General features: G+C 58.4%; 1 protein-coding gene across 1 annotated transcript; it reads left to right on the top strand.

The window, feature by feature from the left end:
* The first annotated feature begins 1,537 nt into the window (after positions 1-1,537).
* On the top strand, positions 1,538-11,457 carry KLHDC8A (kelch domain containing 8A). Its single transcript, XM_084301828.1, has 7 exons — positions 1,538-1,642; positions 5,685-5,751; positions 5,914-6,330; positions 7,976-8,140; positions 9,422-9,637; positions 9,986-10,087; positions 10,239-11,457. Exons 3-7 carry the CDS (start codon positions 5,955-5,957, stop codon positions 10,430-10,432), a joined length of 1,053 nt encoding a protein of 350 aa, XP_084157954.1. The 5' UTR covers positions 1,538-1,642; positions 5,685-5,751; positions 5,914-5,954; the 3' UTR covers positions 10,433-11,457.
* The last annotated feature ends 442 nt before the right edge of the window (positions 11,458-11,899 follow it).

Genomic DNA, 11,899 nt, shown 5'->3' with positions numbered 1-11,899 from the left:
GCGAATTTCAGGCGTGTTCCGTTTAAAACCTCAGCTGCCAGGGTCTGAGCAAGGAAGGAGCAAAGGCAGCCCCGGAGTCCTTGGTTTGCAGCGGTGTTTTTAGAAGTCTTTTTTTTTTTTTTTTTTTTTTTGCTTAAAAGTTGTAGTCGCTTGAAAACCCAGACTTGGTGACGGCTGACCTTGTGGGCAAGCGCCGTAATAGGACTGTCAAAGCTTATGAAAGGCTGTCTGTGTGCGGGTCTGTGGCACCCAGGAGTGGCACCAGGCTGGGTCACGCAGCACCTGACTGCAGGGGACCTCAGCAAGGAGCAGGTTGCTGCCGTGGGACCACGCAGGAGGGTGAGGGTTTTGAGTGGAAAACTTGGGTTTCTTCCAGGCTGGAGGGACACAAAGGTGCCAGACTCTTCCAAAGGCCCTGGTCCTGTTCAGGGATGTAAATAAGCAGTGAGGACGTGATGAGAGCCGTGCCTGTGTGGGTGCTGAGCCCTCCGGATGGTTGTAGGAAGGGTTTTTGGGGTGCTGGGCCGCTGTGAACCTGATTGTGATCAGGTGAAGGAGCAAAGGAAGGGGACAGGGGGGTTCAGGGCTCCTGTCTGGGTGCTGAAAGTGGGAAATGTGGCCCAGGAGCTTCCTGGGACACCCAACCCCATGAATGTCATGTTTCCTGTCTTTGCTGGAGCAAGGAGGCATTTTGTGCAGCAGAGGCTGTGCTGAGCCTGCAGGGACGGGGCCTCCTCCCGCGGTGCCGATGTTTATCTGCCAATGCAGAGGGCGATCACACCGTGACATTTATGTGCTTCTAGAGGAAAAGCAGCTCCCTTCAATTACAGTGATTAACAGCCAGGTTTACGTGCTGCTCCCGCATCTGAAACTTTTCCACGTTGCCTTTGTTCGGATTGCTCTGCGTCCTGCTGTCTTCCAGGGTGGCTGGAAACAGCATCAAGGAAATCCCCGCTGCATTTCCCCTCCGTTCTCATCATCTGCTGGTTTTCAGCTCGCGACAAACTCCCTGCTCCCATCCAAACTGAGACGTTCCTGCCCCGAGCTGTGCCTTGGGTGCTGTGCCCGAGGAGCAGGAAAGCAGCTGAATATTGCCAAAGCCTGGATGTGGGGATGGGAGAGCAGGGACACAGGGGGATCAGGGCTGGCAGCTGCCCCGTCCCCATCCCGGCAGCTGGGGAAACTCCAGGGGATCTCCACCAGCCTCCTCCGTGCCCCCTCCTGCCTGCTCCTGGCCTTGCTCTGTGACTATTCCTTGGGTCAGGAGTGGGTTCCCTGCCCTGAATCATCTCCTTCTCGCTGTCTTCATCACAGCCTGTGCTGTGTCATCTCTCCCTGCTCTTTATTTAATAGAGTGCAGGCAGCCAAGGCAGCGCTGAGCTGAAGCTGCTGACTCCTGGGTGGTGCTGAGGAGCAGGAGCTGTGATTCCTTCCCGGTGCTCGCGTGCTATTTCCAGCTCATTGTTGCCCCTGTTCCTGCCTCTCCTGTGACGCCAGTCCCCCGTGCATTGAGAATAATCCCCGCAGGGGCTGGGGGGCTGGCAGACAGGCTGGTTTCAGCCGAGCTTTGCAGCCCCTTCCTTTTCTCACGCTGGCTGGCACGCTGCACGACTGCCCAGGGCTTTTCTGGCATGGCAGCTGGGTGAGTACGAGAGCTTTTTCTCAGCGGGGAGCAATCTCTCTGATAGCTTTCCCTGTCTGCATCTTTGTTTTAACCTGCTCGTGGTGACAGCGAGGAGCACGTGGGTGTTTGGCAGGTGGAGGCGGTGCGGGGAGCGGTGATGCTCTGGGCGCACGGCTCCTGCGGGCTGTGGAGGGGCCCTGGGTTTGACGGGTCGCTGGGTCCAGCTGCAGAAATTGGGGGTCAGTGCTGATGGCAGCGGAGCTGAGACTCGAGCGTGGCCGCAAAAGGATGCCAAGGACATTTGTGGTGTTCACCTGGATCTCTGGCAACCCTGAAAGGAGGGGAGGAGTGGTAGGGAATGGAGCAGGCACAGCAGAGGGCTGCTCCTGGGGCCGTGCAGGGGCTCTAGGTTCTTTGGAGCAGGTTGGGCTGGCATCACACCCGATCAGTAAATAGTGGGTCCTGTCTGCTTGGGGGCTGTGTAAGGTTGGGGGTCTCTGTCTGTTCCTCCCTGGGTAGAGGGTATGTGCCTGTGAGGCACGGGGAGCGTGTGGTGATGTCTGAGGGTGCCTCTGAGCATTAAAAATAGAAGGTTTGGGAGTGGCTCCGAGGCCTCTTTGCACTTCCTTCAATTTGGAGAGCTGTAAATAGGCTGCCTTTTCACCCTGCGCTTACGCAGCCAGTTGCAGTGCAACATTCAGGGGAGCGTATCGCCCTGGAGAAAAGCCTGTTGGATGCAGGGTGGGGATTTCAGCTCCAGCTGGGCCTGGTGCTCGCCCTCCCCAGCCGAGGAAATCCAAACCTGGAGCATAAAAGCTGCTGAGTCCTGGGGAGATGAGACAGGGGAGAGAGCACGAGCAGCCACAGGCAGCAGCGCCGGGTTCAGCGACAAGATCTGCCCTGTCGGGGCAGCTCATCACTTTGGCACATTCAGCACAGCCTGGTCTCTAAATCACAAATCGTTGGAGGTAATAAATGCCACTAAAGCGGGCCCTGGTGGGGGCTCAGCTCCGTCTGCCATCTCCTCTGATAGGAAAGCAATTACCATTCATTTGGATTCTAATGTAGCCATTTAGGAAAAACACGTTAATGCCTCTGATTTGTTGGGTATAATTAAGTGATAATTCCCTCTGCCCTGGAGGAGAACGTGGCTGCAGCGCGCTGGGCGTTTGGGCAGCACATTTTGGCAAGTCCCACGGCACAGCACCAGTGATGCTTTCTAGTGAGGCAGCGGGTGATGCTGGGCAGCTGGAGACAAAGGGTGCAAGTGTAGTGCTTCAGACTGACCTCGATTTTCTTTTAAGAGCATAAAGTAATAGAGAATCCTTACTGCAAGGCAGCTGGGTTCAGGCAGGGCTTTGCACCAATGCTGCTAAGCGCGGTGGCTCTCTGGGTGCCCCGGTTCCAGCTGTCTGGGACCGCAGCTGGGATGAATTTGCAGGTCTTTGCTCTGCCTGTTCTCACAGGGAACCCAATAGAAATGCTCACCCACCCCCAAGTCTTTGAATCTAGCTCCTGGTCTTTGTGTGCTAATATGCTGGAAAAGATTTTTTTAGGCAATGCCTTGCTAAAAAAGGACCAGTTAGAAAATTATGCTCGAGATTTGGATATCTGTAATGACAGCAGAGAAGCTGTCTGGCAGCAGCAGTGAGGTTCTGCTTTTGTCAGGCGTTTGAGTGACGTGTTTCATCCCAGGACTGCACTTTGTAGTTGAAGAAATTGAGGGACAGGGCAGGAGAATGATTTATTGGAGGTCAGAATGCAAATCTGACACGCTCCTGGAAATAGGAGCTGGCTCTGCTTTCCTAATTTGCTGGACCGTGCTGAATTTGTCCACGGCAATGCATGAAAATTCACCTGGAGAGAAAAAAAAATATTAATTATTCATGAAAGCCCTGGTCCGGAGCTGCTTAAACTGCCAGGGCAAAAAATCCCCGAGCTGATCCAGTTGCAGGCAGCGATGCACATCAGAGGACAAGGTGCTGCAGAGATGGAGGACAACAGCTGCCGGTCTCATCTGCTGCTTGCCCCTTTCTCTTCGGCTGCTGGGAAGATGCAAAGCACGGCGTGACTCGCTGCTGCTCTTGATTGTTGCTTTGTGTTCCTTTGTACCGTGGCCCCCGCGGTGCCGGGGCTGTGCGCATGTGCTTGCGCCGGGTCCTGCTGCTGGGGGCTCGCATCCCAAGAAGTGTTTGTGTGTGATGAACCGAATTCTTTATGCAACACATAACGCTCAGCTGGCTAGTGAAATTTATGTGGGGGAATACGTTCAAATAAACAAGAATCTCTCCATCAGCCCCGCTTAAATTGATCGGGTTTTGTGCCAGCTCGGGCTGGTAAGTGAAGCAATTTTGATGGATCTCCATCCAGTTGTCTGCGGCCTGCTGATCCTTTTCCATCGCTGTCCTCTAATTCACACTTTCAGGGGAAAATCGGGGAACTAACATGGTCAGATGCTCCCTGCGGGCCATGCCCCGAGGCAAAGCAGGCGGCGAGGAGCTTTTGGTGATGCCCGAGATAACCCGAGGGCCACATCCACCTCCCTGCTTGGCTGGTGGGCGCAGCAGGCGCGGAGCTGTAGGAGGAAGATTTGGTGACCCCAGTGTGCTGCACGCACGGGGATGCGGGGTCTGATCCTTGCAGGGAGCTCTGCCCCGGTGCTGTGGTCCCCCAAAGCACCCAGATCCCCACCCGGCTCACCCAAAATGTGGTGAAAGGCGGCTGTAGGTGGCTGTTGCTATGCTACAGGCTCCGGCTGTCGGAGGGGAGCCGTGGCCAGGGCTGGAGGAGGAAGCTGAGCAGCAAGGCGAGGTGTGGGGCAGCCACAACTTGGTCCCAGGGCAGGCAGGTTATGGGGCTGGAGGCCCACTCGTGTCCTCTCAGGTCTAAATGAAGCAGTAGGAAATGGGTCTGGCTGTCTCTTGTGGGAGAAAGGAGTCTGCCCCCCCCCCAAAAAATAAAAGAGGACCATAACAATTTGTTGCTTTGTTTGTGCTTAAGTATTTTATCTGGGAGAGTCCAAGTTGCTTTGTAGCCCATCCACTGTGCTGTGTCAGAATAAATACGAAATATCCCCCACCAGATCTGCTGGCTGGCAGCCAGGAGGCAGAAAAGAGGGTTTGGGACCAAACGTCAGCTCCAGGGGCTTCCAGACCCCAGGCTGCAGAAACGGGGGCAGCCAGCCCTGCTCCACCACCGGGCAGCTCCTGTCAGCAGGGACGGGCTCCATGGGGCTGCAGCATCCTCAGGGAAAGTCTCAGGGGTCTGCAAAGGGGACCGAGAGGGAACTGCACCGTCCTAGAGCACAGCAGTGTGGGGAGGGGTCTGGGCTGTGCTGTGCTGGGGCAGGATGCTTGGACAGTGTCCTGCACGGCTAAATGCCCTGCCAGGAGCGTGCCTGCGGTGTCAGCAAGCTCCTACCCTGCTCTTCTGTCCCCAGATGTGCGTGCCAGGAGAGATTAAAACAGGGTGAACACAACCCCTCCGGTGTCTGAAGGGCAGTTTCTGGCCCACGCTGGTTGCACAACCAAGGTGGAGATGCTCGGTGCAGGATGCACCTTCTGCCACGCCGCGCGAGCAGCTGCCTTTGTTCCCTCCCGTTTGCTCTCTCTCTGCCTTCCTGCACTAATTAATCTCATTTGCATCGCTTAACGGCCGTTCCAAGGGAGAAGAGGGAGAAGATAAAAAGGTGTGCATCAGGGCTGGTGCCTCTGCCCTGGTGCTGCTGGCAGGACCCCGGTCAGGGCTGGGGGGGCCAGCGCTGGTGGTCGCTGTTCACAGCCGGGGTGGGGGCAGGAGCAGGGTGTCCCAGAGTGTGTGGGCAGACCTAGCCAAGGGTCAGGAGGAGAAATCAGGTCAGAGAAAAGGAGGGCATGAGGAAAAGTTCCCGAGCAGGCAGGAAGGCAGCCGAGGAAGTGAGCAGACGGCTTGCAGCCTCCTCAGCTTGAGCGTCGCTTGGGGGCGGGGATGCTCAGGGAGCAGGATCACAAACTGACTCCAACCTCCCCTGCCTTTTTTTTTTTTTTTTTTTCTCCCCCCTTTTGTTTTGTTTTATTTTTAGGCTCGTTCTCTGCGTGAGCTGCTGAGGCAGACCGGGAGCTGCAGGATCAATGGAGACGCACTGAAAGGTACCGCAGGGTGCCGCGCCGTGCCGGGGGGATGGAGGGGCTGCTGGTGCAGATGCGGTGCTTTTGGGGAGCTTTGCTCTGCTCCTGGCTGCCTGCAGCTCTGTCAGGGGAAGGACGGTGACCACGCTTCGTGCTTCTGCACCTCTCCACTCTGTTTTGCAGCCTAGGCACCTCCCCGCGGGCAGGGAACCCATGCTGCCACCATGGAGGTCGCCAACAGCAGAGATTTCCAGTGGAAAACCCTCGCCCCGCTGCCCAGCTGCAGGGTCTACTCCACCCTGGTGGAGGCTGGCGGGCAAGTGTTTGCCATCGGGGGCTGCGATGACAACGGTGTCCCCATGGACTGCTTCGAGGTCTACTCCCCCGAGGCCGACCAGTGGACGGCGCTGCCCCCCATGCCCACGGCCAGGGCCGGGGTGGCGGTGGCCACCTTGGGCAAGAGGATCATGGTGATAGGGGGGGTCGGCGTGAACCAGACGCCGCTGAAGATAGTGGAGATGTACAACGTGGACGAGGGCAAGTGGAAGAAGAGGAACTCGCTGAGGGAAGCGGCCATGGGCATCTCGGTGACGGCAAAAGGCAAGGGGGGGTTGGTTCTGGATGCATCCTTCCAGGCTTGCTGGGGGGGGGGGTCAGCATCCCTCCTTGCACCAGGCCCAGAAGCTCTCTTGGCAATACCACAGGGTCGTGTTTTTCCCCCAAAACCTTTTCTGTGCTGGTAGAGGTTGAGACCCATGTGTTCCATCCCACCTGCTGAAGGCAGCAGGCTGTTCTTGGTGCCTAATGCGGTGCTCAGCTCTGCCCCGGAGCCACAAGTGCAGGTAGCTGGCTGGATTTCACGCAGGTCCAAGCTCCAGAGTCTGGAGCTGAACTCCTCCAGGGCTTTGCAGCCAGTTCAGGTCTACTTCTGCCCGAGTCCCCGACTGGGGGAGAGCTGAGTGGGTGCACAGAGCTGGGAGAGCCCCAAGCCGAGCCGGGGAGCTGGAGACGTGCAGGTCTCCGAGCTGTAGACCAGCTTTAACCTGAGGACACAGCTCTGGTCTAGGCCCAGAACCAGGCAGAGGGGTCAGCTTCGTAGCGGTGGGCTCAAATCAGTACACAAGAAAGGGAAGCACCTGGGCTCCTGGGGGCTCCTGCCTGCTCCCCTCTGTGAGCTTAACCACAGCCTTAAACACACGCTGCTAAATGCCTGCAGGGCTCTGCCTTTATCAGCCCATCTCATTTTTTTTTTTTTAATTTATAAGCAGAGATGTGGAGCATTGATTTCCTTTAGCGCCTTGTGCCGTGCTTTGAGGCCAGGCAGCTTCCCGGCGCTCCTGGGTCACCAGCCCGATCTCTGGGCAGCCTCTTTGCAAGCTGCTCCGTTTGTTTGCTTAAGCGGCTTTGAAAGCTGCTGTCAAGGATTATTTAAAAATAATATTTACCATCTTGGAGGTGATTTTCTCCCTGAGCTTGCCTATTGACTGATGTGGAGGGGCCAATCCAGTGTGTGGGGCCGGGAGCAGAAATAACTCCCCAAATCCTCCAGCCATGTGCTGGGTCTCTGCTTTTCCAGCTGCTTTGTTGTAGGGCCACTGTCGCTATCTCCTGAGCTTTGTAGGGTGCCGTGCTTGCTGAAGGAGATAATGTGGGTGCCGTGGCCAGTAGGGTTTTGCTCTGGGGACCCAAGTTTGCTGCTAGCCAGAGGTGGACGTGGCCAACTCAGAGAGGAACCGGCAGCTTGAGTGTGGTATTTGGGCTCCAGCCCTTCCAGTTTGGGTCACATCCTGACCCAGAGCTCGTGGGGTGAAGGCAGCAGCAGAGAGGTGCTGGGTTTGCTGCAGTGCTGTAACCTCTCCCTGTTGGGTGTGTGGGGCAAAGGAAGAAAGGGAGAAATGATGTTACCAAAGGGAAGGGGACGCAGGCTTACATCTGCCTGCTCCTGCCCAAAGGCTCAGGAGCAAAGAGCCCTGCGGCTCCCACCCTCCCTGCACCCCGAGCACTGTCACAGCACCCAGGGGTGCCAACGCCATCCTCGGCTCCGTGTCCCTGTCCCCTCCAAGGGGCTGTGCCAGGAGCGGGGCTCTGGGTGCTGAGGGAGGGGATGAGGAGTCCCATGAGCAAGTCCCAGTGGGGTTGCGGGCATGGTGTGAGGATGTGTACATTCTTGCACGGGGCTGTTTCAAACCAATATAATAATTTTGTGCTTTTTTTATTTTATTTTTTGCTTCTTGGCCCTGCCCAGACTACAGAGTCTATGCGGCCGGAGGGATGGGGTGCGACCTGCGGCCGCACAACTACCTGCAGCACTACGACATGCTCAAGGACATCTGGGTGTCACTGGCGGCCATGCCCACACCCAGGTACGCGGCCACCTCCTTCCTGCGAGGCACCAAGATCTACGTGCTGGGTAAGATCTACGTGGGGCTGGCGTGGGCTCGGGATTTGTGTTCACACCTCCACAGCAAGCACCAGAGAGAGCCCGTGTGCCTTGACCGCCCCGGGAGCTCAGAGATCCTGCAGCAGCTCGGTGCCAGGGCGATGCCCCCCTTTGTTTCCCTGCTCGGTTTGCAGTCCTGGGACTGAGCTACTGAGTGAAACCACTTCTGTCCGTGCTACATCGCCCGAGAACTGCTCGCCTTCCAAAGAGTCAGCCTTTGACAGGGAAGGTCCCGCTGTCGCTGGGGAATGCAGGACCGAGCCCGTTACAGGGAGCAGTTTTCCTCAGCCTTAAAGAAAGGGGAACCACGGCAGGGAAGCGTTGCCGTTAGCTCACAGCCAAACGCACAGAGCTGGGATCAACCCAGCAGCCCCAATGGCCCAAACCACCAGATAGCACCGGCTGTCTTTAGGGTGCTACCAGAAAAAGGCTCTTTTGATCTATTTTGCAGTTTGTTTGCTGCTAGCAAACAGTCTGGGGGCCCAGCAGTGAGCACAGGCTCTGCTTTCAGAGGCACGGGGAGCATCCGAGCGGAGAACAGCTGCTCTCCTTTGCCTCTGATCGCTGGGAGAATAAAGCAGGTCCTTGGCGGCCGCGGTGGCAGCTGCCTTGGCTCTCCTGCTCCATTGGGAGCGGGGCTGGGGCTCGCTGCCTTGCACCGGCGCTGAACTCATCTGAATTGCAAAGGCTCCCCCAGCGCCCAGCCCTTCTCTGCTGTGCGTTTGTCTTGATTAAACGGGCGCATACTAAACACCTGCCTGCGCTCCCTGCCCGCGGCTGCCGGCACGGAGGGAAGCGGCGGGTGTGACGCACGGGGAAATGAAGTGCTTTAATTTTATCAAGCTGCAGCGCAAAGAGAGGGAGTGCGAGGGGGACAAGGTGCCAGGCTCAGCAGCCCTCATTCCAGGTGATTTAGGACGTGAGGACGGCATCAGCTGGCAGCTCGCTTGCTCTCAGCCTGCCCCAGGAGCATCCCCAGGGTCCTGCTGGTGCCGTTGGCCAAGCCAACCATCCCTTCCCATTCCCATTCCCATTCCCATTCCCATTCCCATTCCCATTCCCATTCCCATTCCTTTCATCCCTTTCTCCCCATTCCCATTCCTTTCATCCCTTCCTTCCCATTCCCATTCCTTTCATCCCTTTCTCCCCATTCCCATTCCTTTCATCCCTTCCTTCCCATTCCCATTCCTTTCATCCCTTTCTCCCCATTCCCATTCCTTTCATCCCTTTTCTTCCCATCCCCTCCCCCAGGCGGGAGGCAGTCCAAGTACGCCATCAACGCCTTCGAGGTGTTCGACACCGAGACCCGATCGTGGACCAAGTTTCCCACCATCCCCAACAAAAGGGCCTTCTCCAGCTTCGTGCCCACGGAGGACAAACTCTTCAGCCTCGGGGGCCTGCGGCAGGGCCGGCTCTACCGGCAGCCCAAATTCATGAGGACCGTGGACGTGTTTGACATCGAGCAAGGTGGGGCTGTCCCAGCTGGGAGGCAGGCGGTGAGGGTTTGGGGCTGGGAGGAGAGCAGAACCTCTCATCTGCTGAGTGTTTTGGGTGTTGAACCCCGTCTGCAGCGAGGTCTGCAGTCTGGGATAACGAGAGAAGGAAGAAAGGGAAAAAAACACAGGCCAGAGAGGTTCAGCAGCTGCTGGGTTTGGCAGCTCCCTCCCTGGCAAGGTGGTGAGGAAGCTGAGCACCGTGTCACGGGGTTTTGTGACCCCGAGGTGCAACTGCACATCCACAGGGAGGTGGGAGGCTCGGGAATCGGGGGGTTCCCAAGGATCAGTGGCTCTGCCATGCCCGTCTGTCCTGTCCCAGGCGGCTGGATGAAGATGGAGCGCTCCTTCTACCTGAAGAAAAGGCGAGCAGACTTCGTGGCCGGCTACCTGAAAGGCAGAGTCGTCGTGGCTGGGGGGCTAGGTGAGGCGCTAGGGGCAGCGGTGACACTTGGGGGTCGGGGGGTGTCGTTACCGAGCGGGGAGCAGGGGAAAAGGACCCCATAAGGGGATGGGCTTTGGGGTACGGATGAGGGATGCTGGCCGGTGCTTCCCCCCTTGCTTTGTGTCCCCAGGGAACCAGCCGACCGTCCTGGAGTCGGCGGAGGCCTTTCACCCCGAGAAGAACAAGTGGGAGAGCCTGCCCCCGATGCCCACCCCGCGCTGCGCCTGCTCCAGCATCGTGGTCAGGAACTGCCTGCTGGCGGTCGGCGGGGTGAGCCAGGGGCTGAGCAACGCGGTGGAAGCCCTCTGCGTCTCCGATTCCTAACAGAGCCCTGCCCCGATTTGGGGACCCCGCTCCCTGCTGGTGCTGGGCCGGCTCCTGGTGGTGCTGAGCTGCGTGAGCATCGCCTGAGCCGCCCCAGGAGCCTGCTGGAGGCTGACACCAGCCTTGCTCCGAAGCTGCTGCTCCCATCCCTCCTGGGTGCTGCTGTTCGGGCCCCGCAGAGGGAAGGAGATTTTGGCCAGGGTCCCCCTTGGTCATCTGCAGAGCCCCGTGGGGAAATCCAGGTGAAGGGACCGCTCTCAGCACTGGTGTGTGCCGTGTCCTGCCAGCAGGAAGGGCTCTGGGCAAGCATCTCCCCGCTGCCACCCTGACCCACCACAAGGGCGACGGGTTTGAGGGTCAGGAGAACCCATCCAGGTCCGCGGCGGTTCAGGGAGAAGGGACGTGATGCCCTCGGAGCACCCTGGGGTCTGCGTGTGCTTCCCTGCACAGATCCCTTTGGTTTGCAGCGAGGGAAACCCTGGACCCGCAGCCAGGCTGAGGGGATCGTTCTTTTGCCTTTGTAGCAAGGCTTTCCCTGCGCACCCATAGCATTTCACTGTCACTTTGCCAGGAGCCGGAGCACGGGGCTGCCGGTGCTCCTGGGAGGGCGAAATGCCCAAAGGACTGCTTCGGCAAGAGGCTGGCCCTTACCTTTGGCACAGGAATGGCACAAACACGCCTTCGCAGGGGTTCACGTAGAGGTGGCCTCAACCTGCTCTGTTCCAGCCTGGATTTTGGCTCCTCCAGTGATTTGGGATCTGCTGTTCGCTCCCGAGAGAAAGGAGCAGAACCGAGCCCTGCGGCTGGAGCTGGAGCCCTCTCCTGCCCCCAGGGCCAGGCAGTGACTTTGGTGACAGCCTTGTTCCAGGGGCGAGGACAAAAAACCCCAGGCCCCACGGCCAGCAGCCCCCAGGCACCGCTCCCTCTTTGGGTTCATCCTTCCCGGGCAGTTGGAGGGAGGGCTTGAGCCGCCGGGTTACACTTCCAGCTTGTAGCAGCTGCCTCATTAAAAGCTGTCTCCAGAAGAGCTCTCGGACGAGCCCGGTCTGTGCTAAGGGCTGGGCCAGGACCCTCTGCTGTGATTAGGTGATGAGGGGGGATTCAGGGCCAAAAAGGGGGAGATGGGGCCAGCTGTGGCTGAGGTCAACACATCCCTGCTTGGGCATCCCTTGATATTTCCAGGGATGCATCCCTGTTTGGGCACCCCTTTATATTTCCAACATGCCCCATCCCTCTCTGGGGACAGTTCCTGACCTGAGAGCACCGTGGGGGTCCTGGGGGCGACCCTGCCTGGCACAGGCTCTGCAGGCAGCACAGAGCACGGGGGACACCGTGCGGCTGCCGCTGCCGTGGCGCCGGGGCTGCCTCCCAGCCCTGAGCCCCCTGGGGACAGGGGCAGGGGTCAGGGCTGTCTGTGCCCCCGGTGTCCCCTGGCTGCTGTCCCCCTGGGCCCTGCCGTGGGTGCTG

This window comes from Netta rufina (assembly GCF_964035555.1).
Source record: "Netta rufina genome assembly, chromosome: 26".
Taxonomy (NCBI): domain Eukaryota; kingdom Metazoa; phylum Chordata; class Aves; order Anseriformes; family Anatidae; genus Netta; species Netta rufina.
The sequence above is the reverse complement of the archived record's forward strand: the minus strand, read 5'-3'. Positions and strand labels throughout refer to the sequence as shown.